The following is a 17,144-nucleotide window of genomic DNA, read 5'->3' as shown; positions in this document are numbered from 1 at the left end:
GTATGCGCTACCGTTGAAAAAATGTTAATCTTGTCACGATAATAATAACATGAAAAAATATATAATATATGTAATTACTTTTTTAAAAATATCTTGCAATATAATATGTAATTTGTGTGTGTGTGTATATATATATATATATATATATTTTTTTTTAATTTATTTATTTATTTTTATTTATTTATTTATTTATTTATTTATTTTTTTAACTTTTTTTTGGAAGATGCCTGAGGATTATTAGTTTACTTTACAAGTAATACATTTTTGATGCTTTAGATATTTAAAGGCACCATAGAAAGAACTGATGCAGTATTAAAGTTATGTTACTTTGGTTGGGGCGTAAAATGCCCAGATGCAGTTTTAGAAACCTTGTGAATTGTCCTCGGAATAAAAAAACATCCTTTAATGCTCTCATGATTGGCTGGTGTCAATCAACATGTCAAGCCACAACATTAGAATTAGTAAGAAAAACATTTATTAATTGATTGATTTGCTCAATCAGTCCTGGTCAGGGTCTACCTGAAATCCTTGGGCACGAGGCAGGAATACCCCCTGAACAGGGCTCAGTCCATCGCAGGGTACCACACAACAAGAATTCACACTCACAAACTCACACCTAGGGGTAAATTTAGCATAGCCAGTTCACCTGCAATGTGTATTTTTGGGATCTGGGAACAGACCGGAGTACTTGGAGGAAGCCCAGGCCGACATGCGGAGACCACGCCAAACATCTCACAGAAAGTGACCGAGGAACAAGGAACGAAACCACAACCCCGGGCCCGTGGGGCACCTATTATTTCTGCCAGCACGAGTCTCCTTTTTTATCCTGTGATACTTTTGACAAACCTTTAACTTACATTCAGCTGAATATCTACTACATTCACTTTCATTTCTCCTAACACTAACTTCAACCTCAACCCAAAACCTAAACCTAACCCATGCCCTTAATCCTTACCCTAGTCCAACAGATTCACCAGATGACAGTTTGTTAACAGGTTGAACATCTGTAGATAATCTACAGGGGGCCAAAATGTCCTATACAAATAGAGTAAGACCCTGTCTTCTGATTTTCATTTTTCCTGTTTGTACTAGAGAGTGTACTTGTGTCTCTCTGGCGTGCTGCTTCTTTTTCAGTCTGTTAGTCGTAAATAATAACCTTATTCTTTCATTTGTCATTTTCCACTGACTGCAGGCTGACTTTCAGGCGGCTGCAATTCATTTTGAATGTAGCCCAAACAAGCGCACCCTGCAAATTGTCTGTCTTTATCCACGACTGCATTTTGAACCTGGCAACTCTGCTGAGAATCTGAAAGAAAGGCTTAGAAAGGCAATGATGAACAGGGCAGTAGCTGCTAAATAGGTATAATATGAAGTTAACCCCTTAACATGGAAAGGCTTGTTACACACTGAGGCTATGGTATTACTCAGTAACTACAGGGACTTCTGTACAAACTGCTGAGGCTATTCTTTGGTAACAGAAGTTTGTAGTAACACTTTCAGCACGCCGGCGGTCCGTAGGCGGTTTAAGGGGTTAAAATAAGCAAATATCTAGAATATCTTCTAAATAGATCATGACAGTATGTTGTTTATTATTGCATAATTACTTTTTTGTTTCCAAGTATTGAGTATAATATGTCAAATATTATATATTTAGGGTGTCAATAGTTAATAGTTAAATCTACACTAGAAGTTATTAATTAAAAAAGTAAGGAAAATGATTTTCTGTATAGTTTAGTAATGTTAATATTTGACTGGAATCTGAATATTAATGCTGTTTCAACTTTAGCTTAATTAGAATTTAATCTTCTTATGCTGTGCTCATTATTCTATTCTATTCTATTCAGGTCTATAATTTGTAGAGCACCTAAGTTATGTTAAATCATTCTATACACGCATCTGCAACCATAGGATTGACCTTTAAAAGACAGATCTTTGTGGACAGTGATTCCAAACTTGTGACTGTTACTACGTCTATATCTGCTTTCTGTGAAACTAGGACTGCTGGAGTGCCAGGCGTGGCAGCTGAGGAGCATGGGCGATGCCCTGGCTCCTGACCGGGGGGTGCTCGGCGCCCTGCCAGTGCAGCAGGCTCCTCTGATTGCTCTCTCACTGCTCTCATGCCTGTAGCCTAATGGGCACACTCGCCTGGCACCAGCGGCCCCCTCTTTTTGAGACCCAGTCTGTCTGTGAGGAGAACAAATGTAAGGGTGGGGAGAGAAAACACAACACAGTGCAAGCCAGCTGTTCAGGATCAGACTTTTAATTGGACTTCAGCTCACATAAATAACAATAGTTCATATATCTATATATATATATATATATATATATATATATTTGTATATTATACAATTTTATATAATATTTCCCCCTATGATTTACATTCTTTTCTTGCTAAAATTCTTAGATCTATTGAAACAGAAGCGTTATGATGAACACACTAGTGTTTGATCATTGAATAAAGACTGAAAGTAGCAAAGTGCCGTCATTTGTCTTTGCTAGAGATGTAAAAATAATCAGAGAGCTGTGGAAATGCAAAGAGTTTGTCACTCTGCTGTCTAAAGCTGAAAGAAATGCACAGCGAACTGTAAACCTGATATGCAGTAACACACATTTATCAATGATATCTAAGCTGGACATTCGCCGTGAGCGCATTTTTGTATAAAACAGCACAGACTATTGAAGGAGGTGATTCCACCTGGGGTCGGAATGTCGCGCTGGGACTCAGTGAAGCACACTTGAACAAATGGATTGAACTTGTCAGATGAGTTCAGAGATTAACAGCCTCTAAGTAAGACTCAAGCGATTCGGGGGAAAGAAAAAACAACTTTTCCAAAGCTTTCAATGTCCTGTTACTTCGTTGCGTTCACTGATTCCAAATCGATCCCAAAAACACCACACAGACGTTCCCACACATTTTTTCCGCAGAAATAAACTGTTCAAACTGACCTGTCGGAAGCCAGGAATATTGCTTTCATAAGTACAAGTGTGTGTGTGTGTGTATGTGTGTGTGTGTGTGTGTGTGTGTGTGTGGTCCACCATGTCATTATCCAGCTGGCTGCAGTGTAAAGCATGAAATGTTGGACAGCTGAAAGCTGGCTGAGCCCTTCTATGTATCATGACTGGGTGTGGTGCACATATGTGTGTTAGGAGAAATCAAGGGCTCTAGTTATTTTTGTGGCGATGGAGAGTCTACAACTGTCCGTATCCGTGCCTGGAAATCCCCTGGAAATCATCTCCTGTACATTTCCATTAGTACTAGTAAACACCTGATATAAGCCGCTCTGATAGAGAAAGAGAACCCTGGCGGAGTTCAATGGGAGGGAGTGAGGGGCATGCATCAGTGCTGCGCTGGTCCAATAGTTCAAAAGCATGCTCTGTGAAGTACAAAACAAGTCTGAAAAGAAAAAGAACGGAAGCGAGGGGTACATTCAGCTGAGGGGACACGGGGTCTGAAAGACGAAAAGAGGATGAGACAGGCAGGCAGAGATTGAGGGGGAGACCCCACTGATGATGTGGCTACAGCTGCAGCAAGACAGTGGCATCAGTAGCATGTCTACTCGTCAGCCGACGCCAGGACAAAATGTCCAGCGTTCAGATAGACGCACGCACACTTCTGTTTCATGGAGGATCTTAAGTATAACACAATATTTCAAATACACATCGCCTTGCTACACAAACCTTTCCTCTTCGCCTGCATTAGTACAACTGATTGTCTGCATCACGACCCACCGATTCCTCCCTGAATGTTGTTGCACTGAGGAAGATCACATACGAGGTGTGAACTCATAAAACACTAATGAAATAAATAAATCTGATGGATTATGGGCTTAGGAAAAGGCTCTAGTATAAGCTTCTGGGTGGTCATTCGAAAGGGTATTTATCAAAGGAGAGGCCTAACGAAATGTCAGAACCCAGGATGTGAAAACGTGCTGTCGCAGCGGTCTGCTGAGGTACAAATAAAAGGATGTACTAATCTGATCCTCCTTTCAACTGTCCAACTGAGTCTGTATGTGGGAGCCCCACAGTGATCTTGAATGTACATGGTGGGAAACATCCACGAATGGGTTTTTCTGTTTTACAGTAAAAATACTATACGGATCAGTATCGATACATGTCTAGAATCACCAGTGGGACCATCATGCTGTTCACAAAAACGAAAAAACAAGAAAGCAAATAGCGTGGGAACAAATCACAGAGGAAATACGCATCATGCCATAAGTGTCCAGACGAAACGCAAAGAAAAGGATCACCTTGTTCTCCCTGAATATGAAAAAGTGTGAGTTTTAGCTTTGTCAAGATAAATCAACGTTAACCTCAGTAGAAACATCATATTAATATTCTTATTTTTTTTTCTATAGAAGATAAATCCACTCTATTCTATCCAAAGGATGTCCAGCCCTGTCCCAAAGCAAGTCTTTTTTCACGCTGGGGCACTATGTTCAAATCTAAAAAGTGCTTTTATGGATACATTAAAACTGACCAAAAAAAAAAGCAAATCAAATTATTAGTCATAAATAATTTACATACGCCATCACCCTCTATTAACTGTTTCCATTAAGAGATCTTCCACTCCATCACGACTCGTCACCAAAGTCTAGGACTGCAATTATCAGGGGCAGCTAAGCACATCCTTCAAACCGAGCGCCTACTATCAAACACGAGGGCCGAGCCAGAGCTGAGGAAGCAGGAGAGGGAAGTAGAAGAATCTTCAGGCCCTGGAGGGAGGAGAGTTTCCAGAACTCTGCAGAACTCAGTTGCAGCCCTTCAGGCCCGAGCTATAGGGTGACTCCTGCTGCCGGCAGCCGCCGTCCTGCTGCTCGGGGCAGTCCACGAAGTCGGGCACGGGCAGGCCGGACAGGATCATCACTGACTTGTTCCAGATCATGAAGGTGGGAGCCACGGGCAGCAGGAAGGAGATGTCAAACGTGTGCAGGTGCTGCGAGTTCATGGCGTCGTAGAAGGAGAGGGCGTTGTTGTCGTAGTCCAGCAGCACGCCCAGCCGCCGCAGCTGCAGTGACGCCTCCACCAGCATCTCCTTGCCATTGTGTCGCACCAGAAAGTTGTTGTTGCAGCGTGAGAACACCCATGACGACGAGTTCTTTCCGTTCCACTCGTTCTTCGGGGCTGACTTGTAAGCCACGCCCACGGCGTACCTGCAGGAGAAAGCGAGTTTAGAATGCTGCAGGTCTGGGTAACAAAAAGATGAAGCAGCTAGCATCAGTCAGGGTCGCTCACCACGTGCAGGCTCCCAGCAGCACCTCCCAATAATGGCAGCCGCTGTCGATGAAGACGTTGCCGGCAGCGCCGTAGGAGCCTGTACCACTGAAGCGCTCCGGAGTGTGGCTCTTTTTTAGAGAGCTCTCGTCTTTCTCCATGGTCAGGCAGTCGTTGGACAGGCGCAGCTTCTTATGGGCCGTTTTTGGGTCCAGTTTAAAAGGCTGGCCTGTGGACAGAAAACAGCACACCATGTACATATCGATTAGAAACACAGATAATGGGGATCTGTATGTGAGAGGTTTGGACCATGGGATTTAATCAGGAATTGACTAAATTTGGAAGAATCAATAGCAATAAATGAACAAATACTACAGATACACTTGTGGCCCAGTGGTCAGAGCTCTGGGTTATTCATCACATGTTTAACAGGTTCAACACCCAGGCAGCTTGAACTGCCACTGTTGGTCCCTTGAGCAGGGCAGCAAACCCTGTCTGCTCCAGGGATGCGATATCAGGTATAAGTGACAATTAAGGTACTTCACTTGGTTTCGCAGCTGTCCCGAGTGTGCTTCAGCGGTACGGTCCACGCCTCGCACAGAATTAAAATTTTAGCTATCGGCTTAACTCGAGAACGCAAGGTCAAAAGCAGAGAAGGAGAAGCATGGATGAGGATAGTCCCAATGAGCGTTCCCACTCCTCTCTTCAGGAGCCTGGGAATGAGCTGTGAGAGAAGGTTGGGCCTTGACATTTCATTTGGAGCCGAAGCCAATTCTCTCATTCCCAGCTAATGAGCGCCAATACCGCAAAACAATCAGCTGCCCTCCCCTCGTTCCCAGCCGGAGAGAGTGGGTTACTGTGCCCGGCTATGAGACGCGCGAGCGGCTTGCTGCTTCAAGCCAATTCCATTAATGTGCTCTCGTCTTTGAACTGCTTATCACTGCGAGCGCAGCCTTCCCCGCACACTCGTGCACAGTCATGCCTTTCCATGGGACTGTGTCTGTGAGGGAGCTGAGGAAATACATGCACAAACACACACTCGCACGCACACACGCACACACACACATCCGCAAGATGGGCTACATCAAGTGCAAACGCAGCAAAACACTTCTAGCCCAGCACGGCAAATAAAGCATCACCTTTTAGACAAGAAAGGTGGAATAAAATAGTGCAATTCAGTCTACACAGCGACGGTGCTGGCCAACGACAGACTGTGTGGGAGTACTCTGCAGAGAGCCGGGGAGAGGCTACCACACTGTGAGGTCTACAGGGATCTGAGAACATGTTCAACGTGAAAACATAAGTGCTGATTAAGTCGGAAGGGAAGAGTATTTTCCTCGCATTGTGTTCCGGCACAACCGGGAATAGAACCAGGACATTAAAGTCTTTTGTATTCCATTCCACTTCGTTTGATTTAAATAGTTCTGGTGCTTTTTCGTTACGTGTAGCCAATTGAGAGCAGCCGGGCCCCCCCCAAAAAAATAAAAAATAAATAAGAAAGAAAATGAAAAAATGATAAAAAGGTAGCCAGCATTCAGTCCTGCTTCATAATGCAGTTAGATGATTTGCATTATGAGGACAAGGTTACTCTGAGCACCCTCTCATTAAGTATTCCATACACCAATGCATGTTTATCTTAATTAAGACACCCATTATATAAATGCTTTAATTGGCCTGCAGGTGTCAAGGGACTTGGAACCAAACATGACTGTTGACAATGCATGTAAATTGGAATAAGTGGACAGAGACATGATTATGCATGGTAACTAATATTAAGGAGACAGCTTGGGAATTTACAGTTTTTTAATTACTCCAAATACAATTTTGGAAGAGTGTTAAAGTTAAAACCTAGGCTAGGCTAGGCCAGGCTAAGCTGGGCTGCTTTCTGGCGTCACAGTGCCGTAAACCAGCCAGTAAAAGCTAAAATGAGTCCATCAAAGGACAATCAGTGTATTTCATTCTGAAAGAAAATAACAGGGTGGTAAATAGGCTTGTACAGTGCGACTACTGAATTGGACTATAAAGGAATAGGGGAACAGTTTACACACTTCTTTGCTTTCTCCAAATGTAGCACTCAAGCCACAAGCCTTATGTAGCCAACAAGCAATGAAATCTCATACCCTGCCTGTTAGCATTGTGTAAACGGCCTGTCTAAATCATCCCACACTTGGCTTAAAGCACGTGGAGTTGTGAAGTGATCTCAGATTTGCTTATGTGGTTTCTGACACTGTTTCACATAATGTTATCTGTAAGAATGGATGGATGTACTGAGAGATCCCAGGCTTCCAGAAGGCTGCCACTACTGTTTTCAGCTGTAACATACTTTCAAGGGGAGACAAGGCCTATTGCTTGGTGCCCCTGGCCACAACATTTCATTTCACGTAGTGGCCACTGAGAGAATCATCACAGATGCTGTGCCACTGGCTGCGGTTTGCTAATCTCACGTATATGGAAAAGGTCTGAGATAAAATAAGGTGTTAAATAAGCAGGTGTTATAGAGAGAGGTTATCACTGCTTCACATAAACAGTATCTAATCCCATAACCTAGATCAGGTGGTGTCAGGGTGGATCAGAATGGCAGGGACCAGCAACATATTTTAATTCAACTCAGAATATTTTTGGTACTGAAGCACACTTGTTAAGTGTAAATGCAACATAGGTATACAATACATTTCTGGCCACGATGTTTAATGTTGACCTTCAAAAGAAAATCCTGCATTACCTGGAAAACAAGCCAGTTCCTGAACCCCAAACCTCATCCTAACAGTCTTGACTTGTTAATATTTACAACCCCATAACATTTACTTAAACCCAGCCCACTAGTCAAAGCTGGTAAGACACGACAGCGACTTCAGGAGAATATAGTCTTGCTAATACTGAAGAGAAGCACATCACCACCAGACTTGTTATTTCTTAGAGTTATAGGAATACATGTTGCTAAGCAAACCAGACACCGTGACCACAGCATTTCCCGTGCCAGTGTCTGCAAAGGCTAGCTCAAACTCGACATGCAAACAGCCATCTGTGCTAGGTTAAAAGCTAACGCTCGCTTTCTTCAATGTCTGCTCCCTCAAACTGGAGCTAAACACACCTCAGAAAAGAAAGAACCGGCTTGTTTATATAGTGCCTCGTAAGAACTCAGAAAAGGCAAACCCAGGGATGTGAGTAACGGCAAGACTAAAAGCTAACTGTAAATTGTTGTATTTCACACCAACCACCCCACCCCACATACTATTTATACATTTAAAAAACCCAACTTCTGTAAATGCTGTAAATGCATTCCTTGGCACTTTTAAGCTGCAGGCTGAGATTCCGAAGTGCATAAATCTCACTATGCTGACTAAGAACACTGTAGACTTTGTTAGCTGCTGTCAAACAGTAACGCCGCCGTCAGTTATGCTAAAGAATGGCGGTAATATGCTATCATTCAGGGTTCGCTGAAGGAGCCACCTTCAGAGAGAGGATTACTGACTATCCATTTTTGTTTTAATCTCAGACAGTTTCTGCCCATTTCTACTCTCATTTATGTCTAAATGTCTGCGTATGATCGTGGAGGTTTATTTAGAAAACGTATTAATTGCTGCTTACATGACTGTGTAGGCTTTCTCAGGCATAATTCACGTAAAGCATAATTGAAGATGAACACTGAACCACTGTTATGGATACCATTAGCCTTCCGTGATGCATTCCAGCGGTTTCTACTCTCAAACCGCTCCACTGCTGTGCAGTGATTTGAGATCAGACAGAGATCAGACAGAGATCAGACCGCATCTGTGTGGAGAGCTCCTGCTGCGGTCAGCCTTTGCCCGAGAAACACACTGATGTCATTCCGCTCCACTTCGCTCGGCGAGCCGCACAGAGCTGCAGTGACTGCAGCGGCAGCAGCCTGCGAGGGCTTTTGGCAGGGGGGCTGCTGACAACTTGAGGGATGTCAGTGGTGCACTCTATGAGTAAATATTATTGGGAGACCTTTTAACAACAAGTAAACATAGCTACCCTCAGGGCGGAGTGTCATGTGATAGTTCTCATATATCAGTTTCATCTGTAGTCAGCAGCCATTGCAGTGCTGATTAATCAGAGCAAGAGGCGTATTATAGAAAACATACACACACACACACACACACACACACACACACACACACACACAATGGTGTGGACAGTGAGATTCCATTAGATTATGTACATACTGCACTTCTTGTGGAGCTTATCCACATAAATACACAGTAAGTGCAATGGACAAAAGTATTGAGACACCCACTCATGCATTGTTTCTTCTGAGCATTTTGGAGCATTGCTGTGAGGATTTGATTGCGACAAGAGCATTAGCGAGGTCAAGATGTTAGGTGATCACCACCTCACCTCATCCCGACCCCTTAACTCATCCTAAAAGTATTGGATGGAGCACAGTCATTCCAGAGACACAAACATTCTGGGAAGCAAAACTTCCCAAAATATCCTTTCAGAGCAACCCTTTTCATAAATGAGGTCAAGCAACGGTTTTGATGTTTTGAAGAACCTCCACATAAAGTTCTTCTGTACAAAAAAAAGAAGAACCATTTAGGAAGGTTTTATTTTTATTAAGTGGAGCTGCAGCCTGACTGAGTGTCCCTGGAGCAAGCTTCTTCTGGATGGAGAAGGTAAGCAGCTTTCCTCATTGAGACTGAAGTAAGTTAACCTGCTCTGATCCTGTGGCTAAAGCGTGAAGCCCGAGCCAGGAGACTGCACTCGTCCGCTGAGTCTGCCTGTATTATGGTCCACAGTTTGGCCTGCTGAACACGTTATCCCATTACCACGTTCCAGCTGCAGGTACCAAACTTTGATTTCAGTCACACAAGCTTGCAAAAAGGGATTTGATGTCTCCTCTTTTCCCTTTGGCAAGGCTTGCTGCTCTTAAGGCATGCTGTTGCATTAGCCTTGGCTATGGGCTGAGGGGTGTGGGGGCAAAGTAAACGAAGAGAAATGGTGGCAGTGGTGGATGGGTAGCTCACAACCCTCCACATCTATCACACGTATACTCAAACACACACTCCGCTACTCTCCATCATCATTAATTCAGTGGGGCTGCTGCCAGGGCGGCTCCAAGTTAATGCTAGAGTCGCCAGAAGCTCCACTTTTCACAAATTACAGCTACCTGATCATGGCTGCAGAGACAGAAACTGACTGAAAGTGAGGAAAGTGCCTGGTTTCTGTCTGTATATTGGTCCATTTTTATAAAACAAAATATGCCTTATAGGATAGGGTAATTGTAAAATGCTTATGATGAACTACCACTGAAAATCTTTCTTTTTCGCTCAAAATAAATAAATGATTAAGTATTTTAAGTTGTTCTTTAATGTATGAATAGCAGGTGACTTTTAGGGCAAATATTACTCTATTGCAGTATTGCAAGCCTATTTACAACCCTGTTATTTTCCTTTTAGGGGGGGGCTTGTGAGAAAAGAATGATAAGCTCTGCTTTTACTGGCTGGTTCACAGCACTGGTGACTGCTCACAGAAGCCTTGTTATATAGCATAGTTTTAACTGTAACAAAAACATTGTAATTATTAATTGTCATTTTTCCCGAGTCACACTGGATACTGTTGCTGTCCTCTTAGAATAGCACCCACTTACTTCCATGAGTCTGGCTTTCCTAAATAATAATAATAAGCCGGTACAGTTTGCCTGTCAGCTGAGGTAGTCCAGCTTGTTTTCAAGGGAGTGGACTTTGGAAAACCCATTGTAAAATTCAGGAGGCTAATGTAAGCTTTTAGCCTAGCACAGATCCCTGTTTGCTTCAGTGGCTTTCACTTTTTCATGTCCTGAGTTTGAGCTCCCCTTCTGCAAACACAGGCACTGGTTCATGTACAATCTGTATTCCCATAACTAGCAGAGTCTGGCGGTGCATGCTCTCCAGTGTTTTGCTGGATTTTCTTCTGAAGGAGGACACAACAGTGTTTGAGGTTTACGATATGTCATTTCCATGTACCGAACTCTCATTATCCGACTATACAGCTGTCCATTGCAGGGCATCTCTTAGCTTAACTTCAATCTGGGAAACTGGCCCATACAGTCAGAAACCACAGAAGCAAGTCCACTTGAGATACCTGTCCTGATTTGTGGCAGGTTTGTGATAATTGCAGCATTCACAGTTTGCACAGTGCAAGGTCTTGCTAACTGCAGTATATTACCCTCATAGAGAATTTATTTTGGGCTGAATATCAGCTTACTGCATTAAGCTGTAAGCTACTACAAATATGAATAATTTGATAGTACGGTTGTTTAAAATAAGCATACTATGAACCCCTTAAACAGCCTATAGCTCGCCGAGGGGCTGAAAGTGTTATTACAGACTTCTATTACCAAGGAAGTCCCTGTTGTTACTGAGTAATACCTCTTTGTGTGTTTTAAGCCTTGGAGTGATAAAGGGTTAACTAAACTCTGAAAACTTAAACTGTCTGACCAGAGAGAGAGTCGATGAAAACTAATGAGTGTGTGTGGAGCCTTGACTGGGCTGGGTTCACTTTCTGGGCCTGCTTGTTATGAATTTCTGAATCAAACAGGAAGAGCTTATGTAAATGGCTTTAAATAGCAGCAAAGCTCTTTCATGATGCAGTAAGACAGTGCTGAGGGTTGTTTATGGGGAGAGAGCAAGAAAACAGATGAGGAACACGCAGGCGGTCACATGAGTCGGAGGCACAGCTGGGGCAGACCATGGCCAGATGATCTGGCGCGCCTACAGGCCGGCGTGTGGCACTAGGGGGCAATGCTCCTGGCCAACAAATCCACCATCACACACCTGCTGGGGTAACATGTCCAGTTTGACATTCTGATGAGAGCTCGCTACAGCAGGTGCCTGCTGCATCACCTTTAACGTCTGTTTTCATCAAGCATGCGGAGTGTCAAGTTCAAATAACTGCCATGCAGCACTTTACCTCCAGCTCCATTCACATCCAGCAGGTATTTACAAACACAACCCAACGCTACAGGATGTTTGACAGTGTTTAATCTGAATGAAACAGGAATCTGATTGCTGTGGCTGATGAAGCAGAGTCTACACTGAAAAAGTGATGCACTGAATGTACATGACTCCAAATAAATACGGTCTAGTGTTAGCAGTGTGTCCGCAGTGCAATGTAGAAAAATGGAAAGGAGGGCAAACTTAAAATGCTACAGTAACTGAATACAGAACATTTTGTGAGTTAACTCAAGTTAGTTTAATCAAAAGTTCTGTATTTCAGTTTGGTCAGAAATACATTTTTCAATTCGCTTTAAATATATTAGTAAATTAGCTGCATATTTTGTGTTCCTCCTTTTCAATTTCATAGAGGGAGGCCTTACTATCCTCAGACGACGGAGGACTGTTGACGGGATTCAAATTTAGATGAATAGCAGGCATTAAGATGAATGAGCCGCTGTTGAACTATGAAACCATGTATATACTATATAGACAAAAGTATTGGGACACCTTCTCATTCGTTGTTTCCTCTGAAATCAATGATGTTAAGAAACAGTTTACCCTCTTTTTGTTGGAGTAACAGTTTCTACTGTTCAGGGAAGGCTTTCGTCTAGATTTTAAAGCATTGTGTGAGGATTTGATTGCATTCAGAAACAATAGCGTTAGTGAGGTTAGGGTGTCGCCACAATGGGATCATGTTTATCTGCTCCAGGGAGTCCTATTTTATTGGCAGTACTTCTCTACAGGTACTAGACAAGCTTTGTGCATGCATTTGCACATCTGTGTCAGCAATAGGTGCAACTTAAAATAGCTAAAGGCTACACAATCACTTGGACGTACAGTGTGGGTTTTTCATCAGGTTTTTAGTAAAGTCATCAGACATACAGAACCAGGTCTGTTGAACTAGATGAGACTCTATGTCTCAGATTCATCCTTAGTGCTTGGCTGCTGATCTGCATGCCAGCTATTGCAGATCAGCACTGTCTTGATCAGAGCAGGGTGTGGGTGGATGTGGTGTCTAGCTTTATGTGACTGTACCTTATCAACTGTCCACATACTACACTACTGTAAGAGCTCTCTCTTCCAGGGAGTCAGAGAGGAGAGAGACAAGAAGTGAGAAAGAGAAGGTGGAGGAAAAAGAAAAGAAAAAGCAAGAATTAAGAGACTAAAGGTTGCTTGAAGTGTCGTGATGGGAGAGAGAAGAAGAGAAACAAAGAGAAAACGGTAGAGAGAGAGAGACTCAATAAGAGAAAGAACAGGACAAAGTCGAACTCTACAAGAAAGAAAGAGAGAGACAGTTTGAGGGTGAGCAAGGAAGACGATTGTTTGAAGCCACAGGGTGTGATATCTCAGGATGAGAATGAAAGAGACAAAGGGAAACAGAGAAAAAGGGCCAGGAGGAAAAGCTTTAACTACTGCTTCCCGACTCCCTGCGTTTCACCCCCAAACCCCCCTTCAGGGTGGCACAAAGCCACTGATACAGTAATGCATTTGAATGGTGTCAGCCAGAGAGCTGCTTGTGGGCGTTTTGTAAGGTGATCGAGTTCTGGGTGACAGCAAGCAGGGCCAGGTGTGGCCGTGTAGGTGAGGAACCTGGACAAACACACTTGTGCACATACTCAATGGACACTGAACTATCTGGACAGACTGCGTAGGTTGTAGGTGAGAGACCTCGACAAACGACGCGTGCCCACACACAACAGACAATGAGACATCCAGACAGATTGTGTAGGGGAAGGACCTGGACAAACACACATGTGCAGAAACACACATAAGGACGGACTGTGTAGGAAAGGGACCTGGACAAACACATGTGTGCAAGCTCAGTGGACACTGAGCTATCAGGACAGACCGTGCAGGAAAGGGACCTGGACAAACACATGTTTGTACACACTTAGTAGACACAGAGATATCCAGACAGACTGCGTGGGTGAGGGACCTGGACAAACATGTGTGCAGGCTCAATGGACACTGAGCTATCAGGACAGACTGTGTAGGAAAGGGACCTGGCCAAACACACCTGTGCACACACTCAACAAACACTGATATCCAGACAGGATGTGTATGTGGGGGACCTGGACAAACACGTGTGCACATACTTAATGAGCACTGAGCTATCTAAACAGATTGTGTTGGTGAGGGATCTGGACAAACACATGTGAGCACACACTCAACAGACACTGAGCCATCCGGACAGAGCAAGTAGGTGAGGGACCTGGACAAACATATATATGCACATGCTAAACGGGCACTGAGCTCTCCGGACAGATCATATAAGTGAGCAACCTGGACGAACATATGACGCGTTCGACGTGTGTATCCACAGCATTTGCTCAGCCGCTGAACTGATGCACCTGAACTGCTGGTTTAGGATTCAAGTCACATTTACTGCTGCAGGTTCTCAGACTGGGTATACACCAGCGACTACTTCCGATTAGACTTTAAACAGCAATTTTCTTTTGGATTCAGAGAGTAATTCATATTAATCCTTTATCCTCTGGAGGTGAGCTTCTGAAGAAGGCAATTTACATTCAGATACACTGATAACTGATTTCTTTTTTCAGAAAAACCCATCAACATACAGTGTAATCTAAGATTAGACAAATATGTAATAGTTCTAAGGATTGTGTGAAGGTAATTATTATTTTTCTTTTGCTTTAAGACAGGCTGCTCATGCGATAAGAAGCTTTGTGTGGTGAGAGGACGACTCACTGTTGGTTTTGAGACGCGCCGGCTCGCTGTTGCGGCTGCCCGCCTGGTTAATGGCCTTGACAAAGAAGATGTAGCGGGTTCCGCTCTGGAGGCCGTGCACAGTGTAGTGATTCTGCTTGATGTTAGGCACGATCATCCAACTGTCCACTGAGTTGTACAAACCTACAGAGAGTGAGAGAGAAGGGGAAAAGAGGTTAAAACAATTTGAAGAAAAAAAAAACACTCCTTGTTAAGTGAGTGTACTTAACTCGCTATTTTTATTTTTCTGGCTCATTTGAGTGCCACAGGTGTGAAGCCTCCCTCATCCATAGCACCAAAGCTCTACTGACTGGACTGCATGTTTTGTCATGTTCATCAGTCAGCTAGCCATACTGATACTGTTTTATAAGAAGCTGGTGCGTCTGCTAGCTCCTGTATGTCATTTGCACTGGTCTGTGCAGACGCCATATCAGCTTGTGCTGAGATTAGCATGGCATGTTGCTAACCTGCTAAGGCTTTACAGCTAAAAGTTTACAAGTGGACCTTGCACTTTTGAAAGCTGGTTTTGCAGCCCGTTCATCCACCTTCGCACATTGGCTACTGTGTATTCTCTGTATGACTGCATGCACCGAACCTGTATTAGTCTGTACTAATATGTATACAGTTATTCCCCTAGTAATAGGTGAGTTCAGCCTGCAAGTCCAATAACATTCGACTGTAACAGCCATACACTGTTCAAATCAGTCAGTTACACAAAATGAATCTTAACATGGGTTTCCTGCTAGGATTTGATCTGGATATACTTTGGCCAGATTCCATTTACACTTTTCACCAAAATGTGTCCCCAGTGTTACCAGATGAGATCCAATTATGATGTCTTTCTAGTACCCTACTGGAATCATGTTTTCTCACCTATTGCTACTACAGCTGTGGCATGTCCAGCCACGTAACTCTGTGACCACCTCGGAATGGGGTTTGAGTGATGTGACTGTAATCCTATTACATGCATCCTGGGTATGTAAAGCTGGTTTTTAACTTTCACCATCATTTAGCATTAATGTAGCAGGAGGCAATGCATCTGACCATCTTACTTTGATAATGAACAGCTATGACCTTTGGAACAATGACCTGTGCTTCTAGACGGTTTGTTTGCTGGTTATCTTCATTCCTGTGAGGTTGAAGATTTGGATGTAAGCACGAGGCTTGTTTCAGAGCACAAGTGTGTTACTAATGACAGGCTTGAACTGAGCAATGAGGCTTAAAAAACTGAACCTAGCCAAAGCTGGCTGTCCTTGCCTGGACTTTTGGTGTTCCATCTGAGAAAGTGTGTAGCAGACATATATATATATATACAGTAGATCAGTCCCAGCAGGCTTCTGGGACGTGTGCCGCAGGTGAACCGAGCTTGGTATAAACACCCCCAAGCCTGATTTCTCAAGGGGAGAGAATTTCTTCAGGGAATATCAATACAAATCACACTGCCAGTGCTCCCTCTATGTGTGTGTTATAAACACCTTCCACTGAGCATGCAGCAGCACACACACCTACAAAGTACAATATCTGCCCACTGCATTGAGACCATTCTATAATTTCTGCTCATGCCACTGTCATAGATATGCTGCAAACAGACAATATTGCCATTATCTTAGGTGTGGAGCTATTTGCCAGTACATAAAAGAACGTGCAATAGCTACAGCGCCAGTTTTATGATGGTAAATATGATGGAACTTCCCCTAAACATAGGAACGCAAGCTAAAGCAGTAGCAGCAGAAGTCAGTGAAGCATTAAAATGAGTGTTTTTAAGGTAAAATGCTACATAATGTTTCTTGTGACTGTTTTCTCATAATGTTTAAATGTGACTGTGAAGTCTTTGCCCTTTTCTGTGCTTTGTAGCGAGAGCAGCATGTCACTAGAACCAAGTTCTTAATACACTCCCACCACATTTTCCCTCCTGAGCTATCATTCGGATTTGCAGGTGGCCAAGCTGCTTCTGGTTTAAAACCAATGTTAGCAGAAACCAGAAACAGCATGCTCAAAGCCGAGACAACGGAGTAGTTATTACAAAATGCTTATTTCACACAAGTAGTAATAAAATCCCAGCCAAAAAAGACATAATTTCAGGGTGTATACATTTTATGCACATATTCAAACCTGTAGACAGAAAATTCAGGTTCAGAAAGTAAAAATGAAGCCATACCTGAATTTTCCATTTCATTTCCACGCAGCCTTTTAATCTAACTAGAAGCCAAACCATCAAATCTGATCAAAATGTCCCTGTTTATACCTGGTCACTTAATTTGACTA

The 17,144-nt window shown here is 43.2% G+C and overlaps 1 protein-coding gene across 4 annotated transcripts in view; it reads right to left on the bottom strand.

Moving 5' to 3' along the window:
* Window positions 1–2,244: 2,244 nt before the first annotated feature.
* Window positions 2,245–17,144, bottom strand: part of mid2 (midline 2) — a 153,610-nt gene continuing 138,710 nt past the window's right edge. For all 4 annotated transcript variants that reach the window (XM_072663615.1, XM_072663613.1, XM_072663616.1 and 1 more), the window contains 3 exons: window positions 14,862–15,023; window positions 5,236–5,443; window positions 2,245–5,153 (listed from right to left, as the gene is read on the bottom strand). In XM_072663615.1, coding sequence (XP_072519716.1) covers window positions 4,751–5,153; window positions 5,236–5,443; window positions 14,862–15,023 — 773 coding nt within the window. In that variant the 3' untranslated portion in view covers window positions 2,245–4,750. The remainder of the gene's footprint in view (window positions 5,154–5,235; window positions 5,444–14,861; window positions 15,024–17,144) is intronic.

The sequence above is a fragment of the Salminus brasiliensis genome, chromosome 19 (genome assembly GCF_030463535.1).
Source record: "Salminus brasiliensis chromosome 19, fSalBra1.hap2, whole genome shotgun sequence".
In the NCBI taxonomy this organism is placed as follows: domain Eukaryota; kingdom Metazoa; phylum Chordata; class Actinopteri; order Characiformes; family Bryconidae; genus Salminus; species Salminus brasiliensis.
This window is presented reverse-complemented; position numbering and strand designations above follow the sequence as displayed.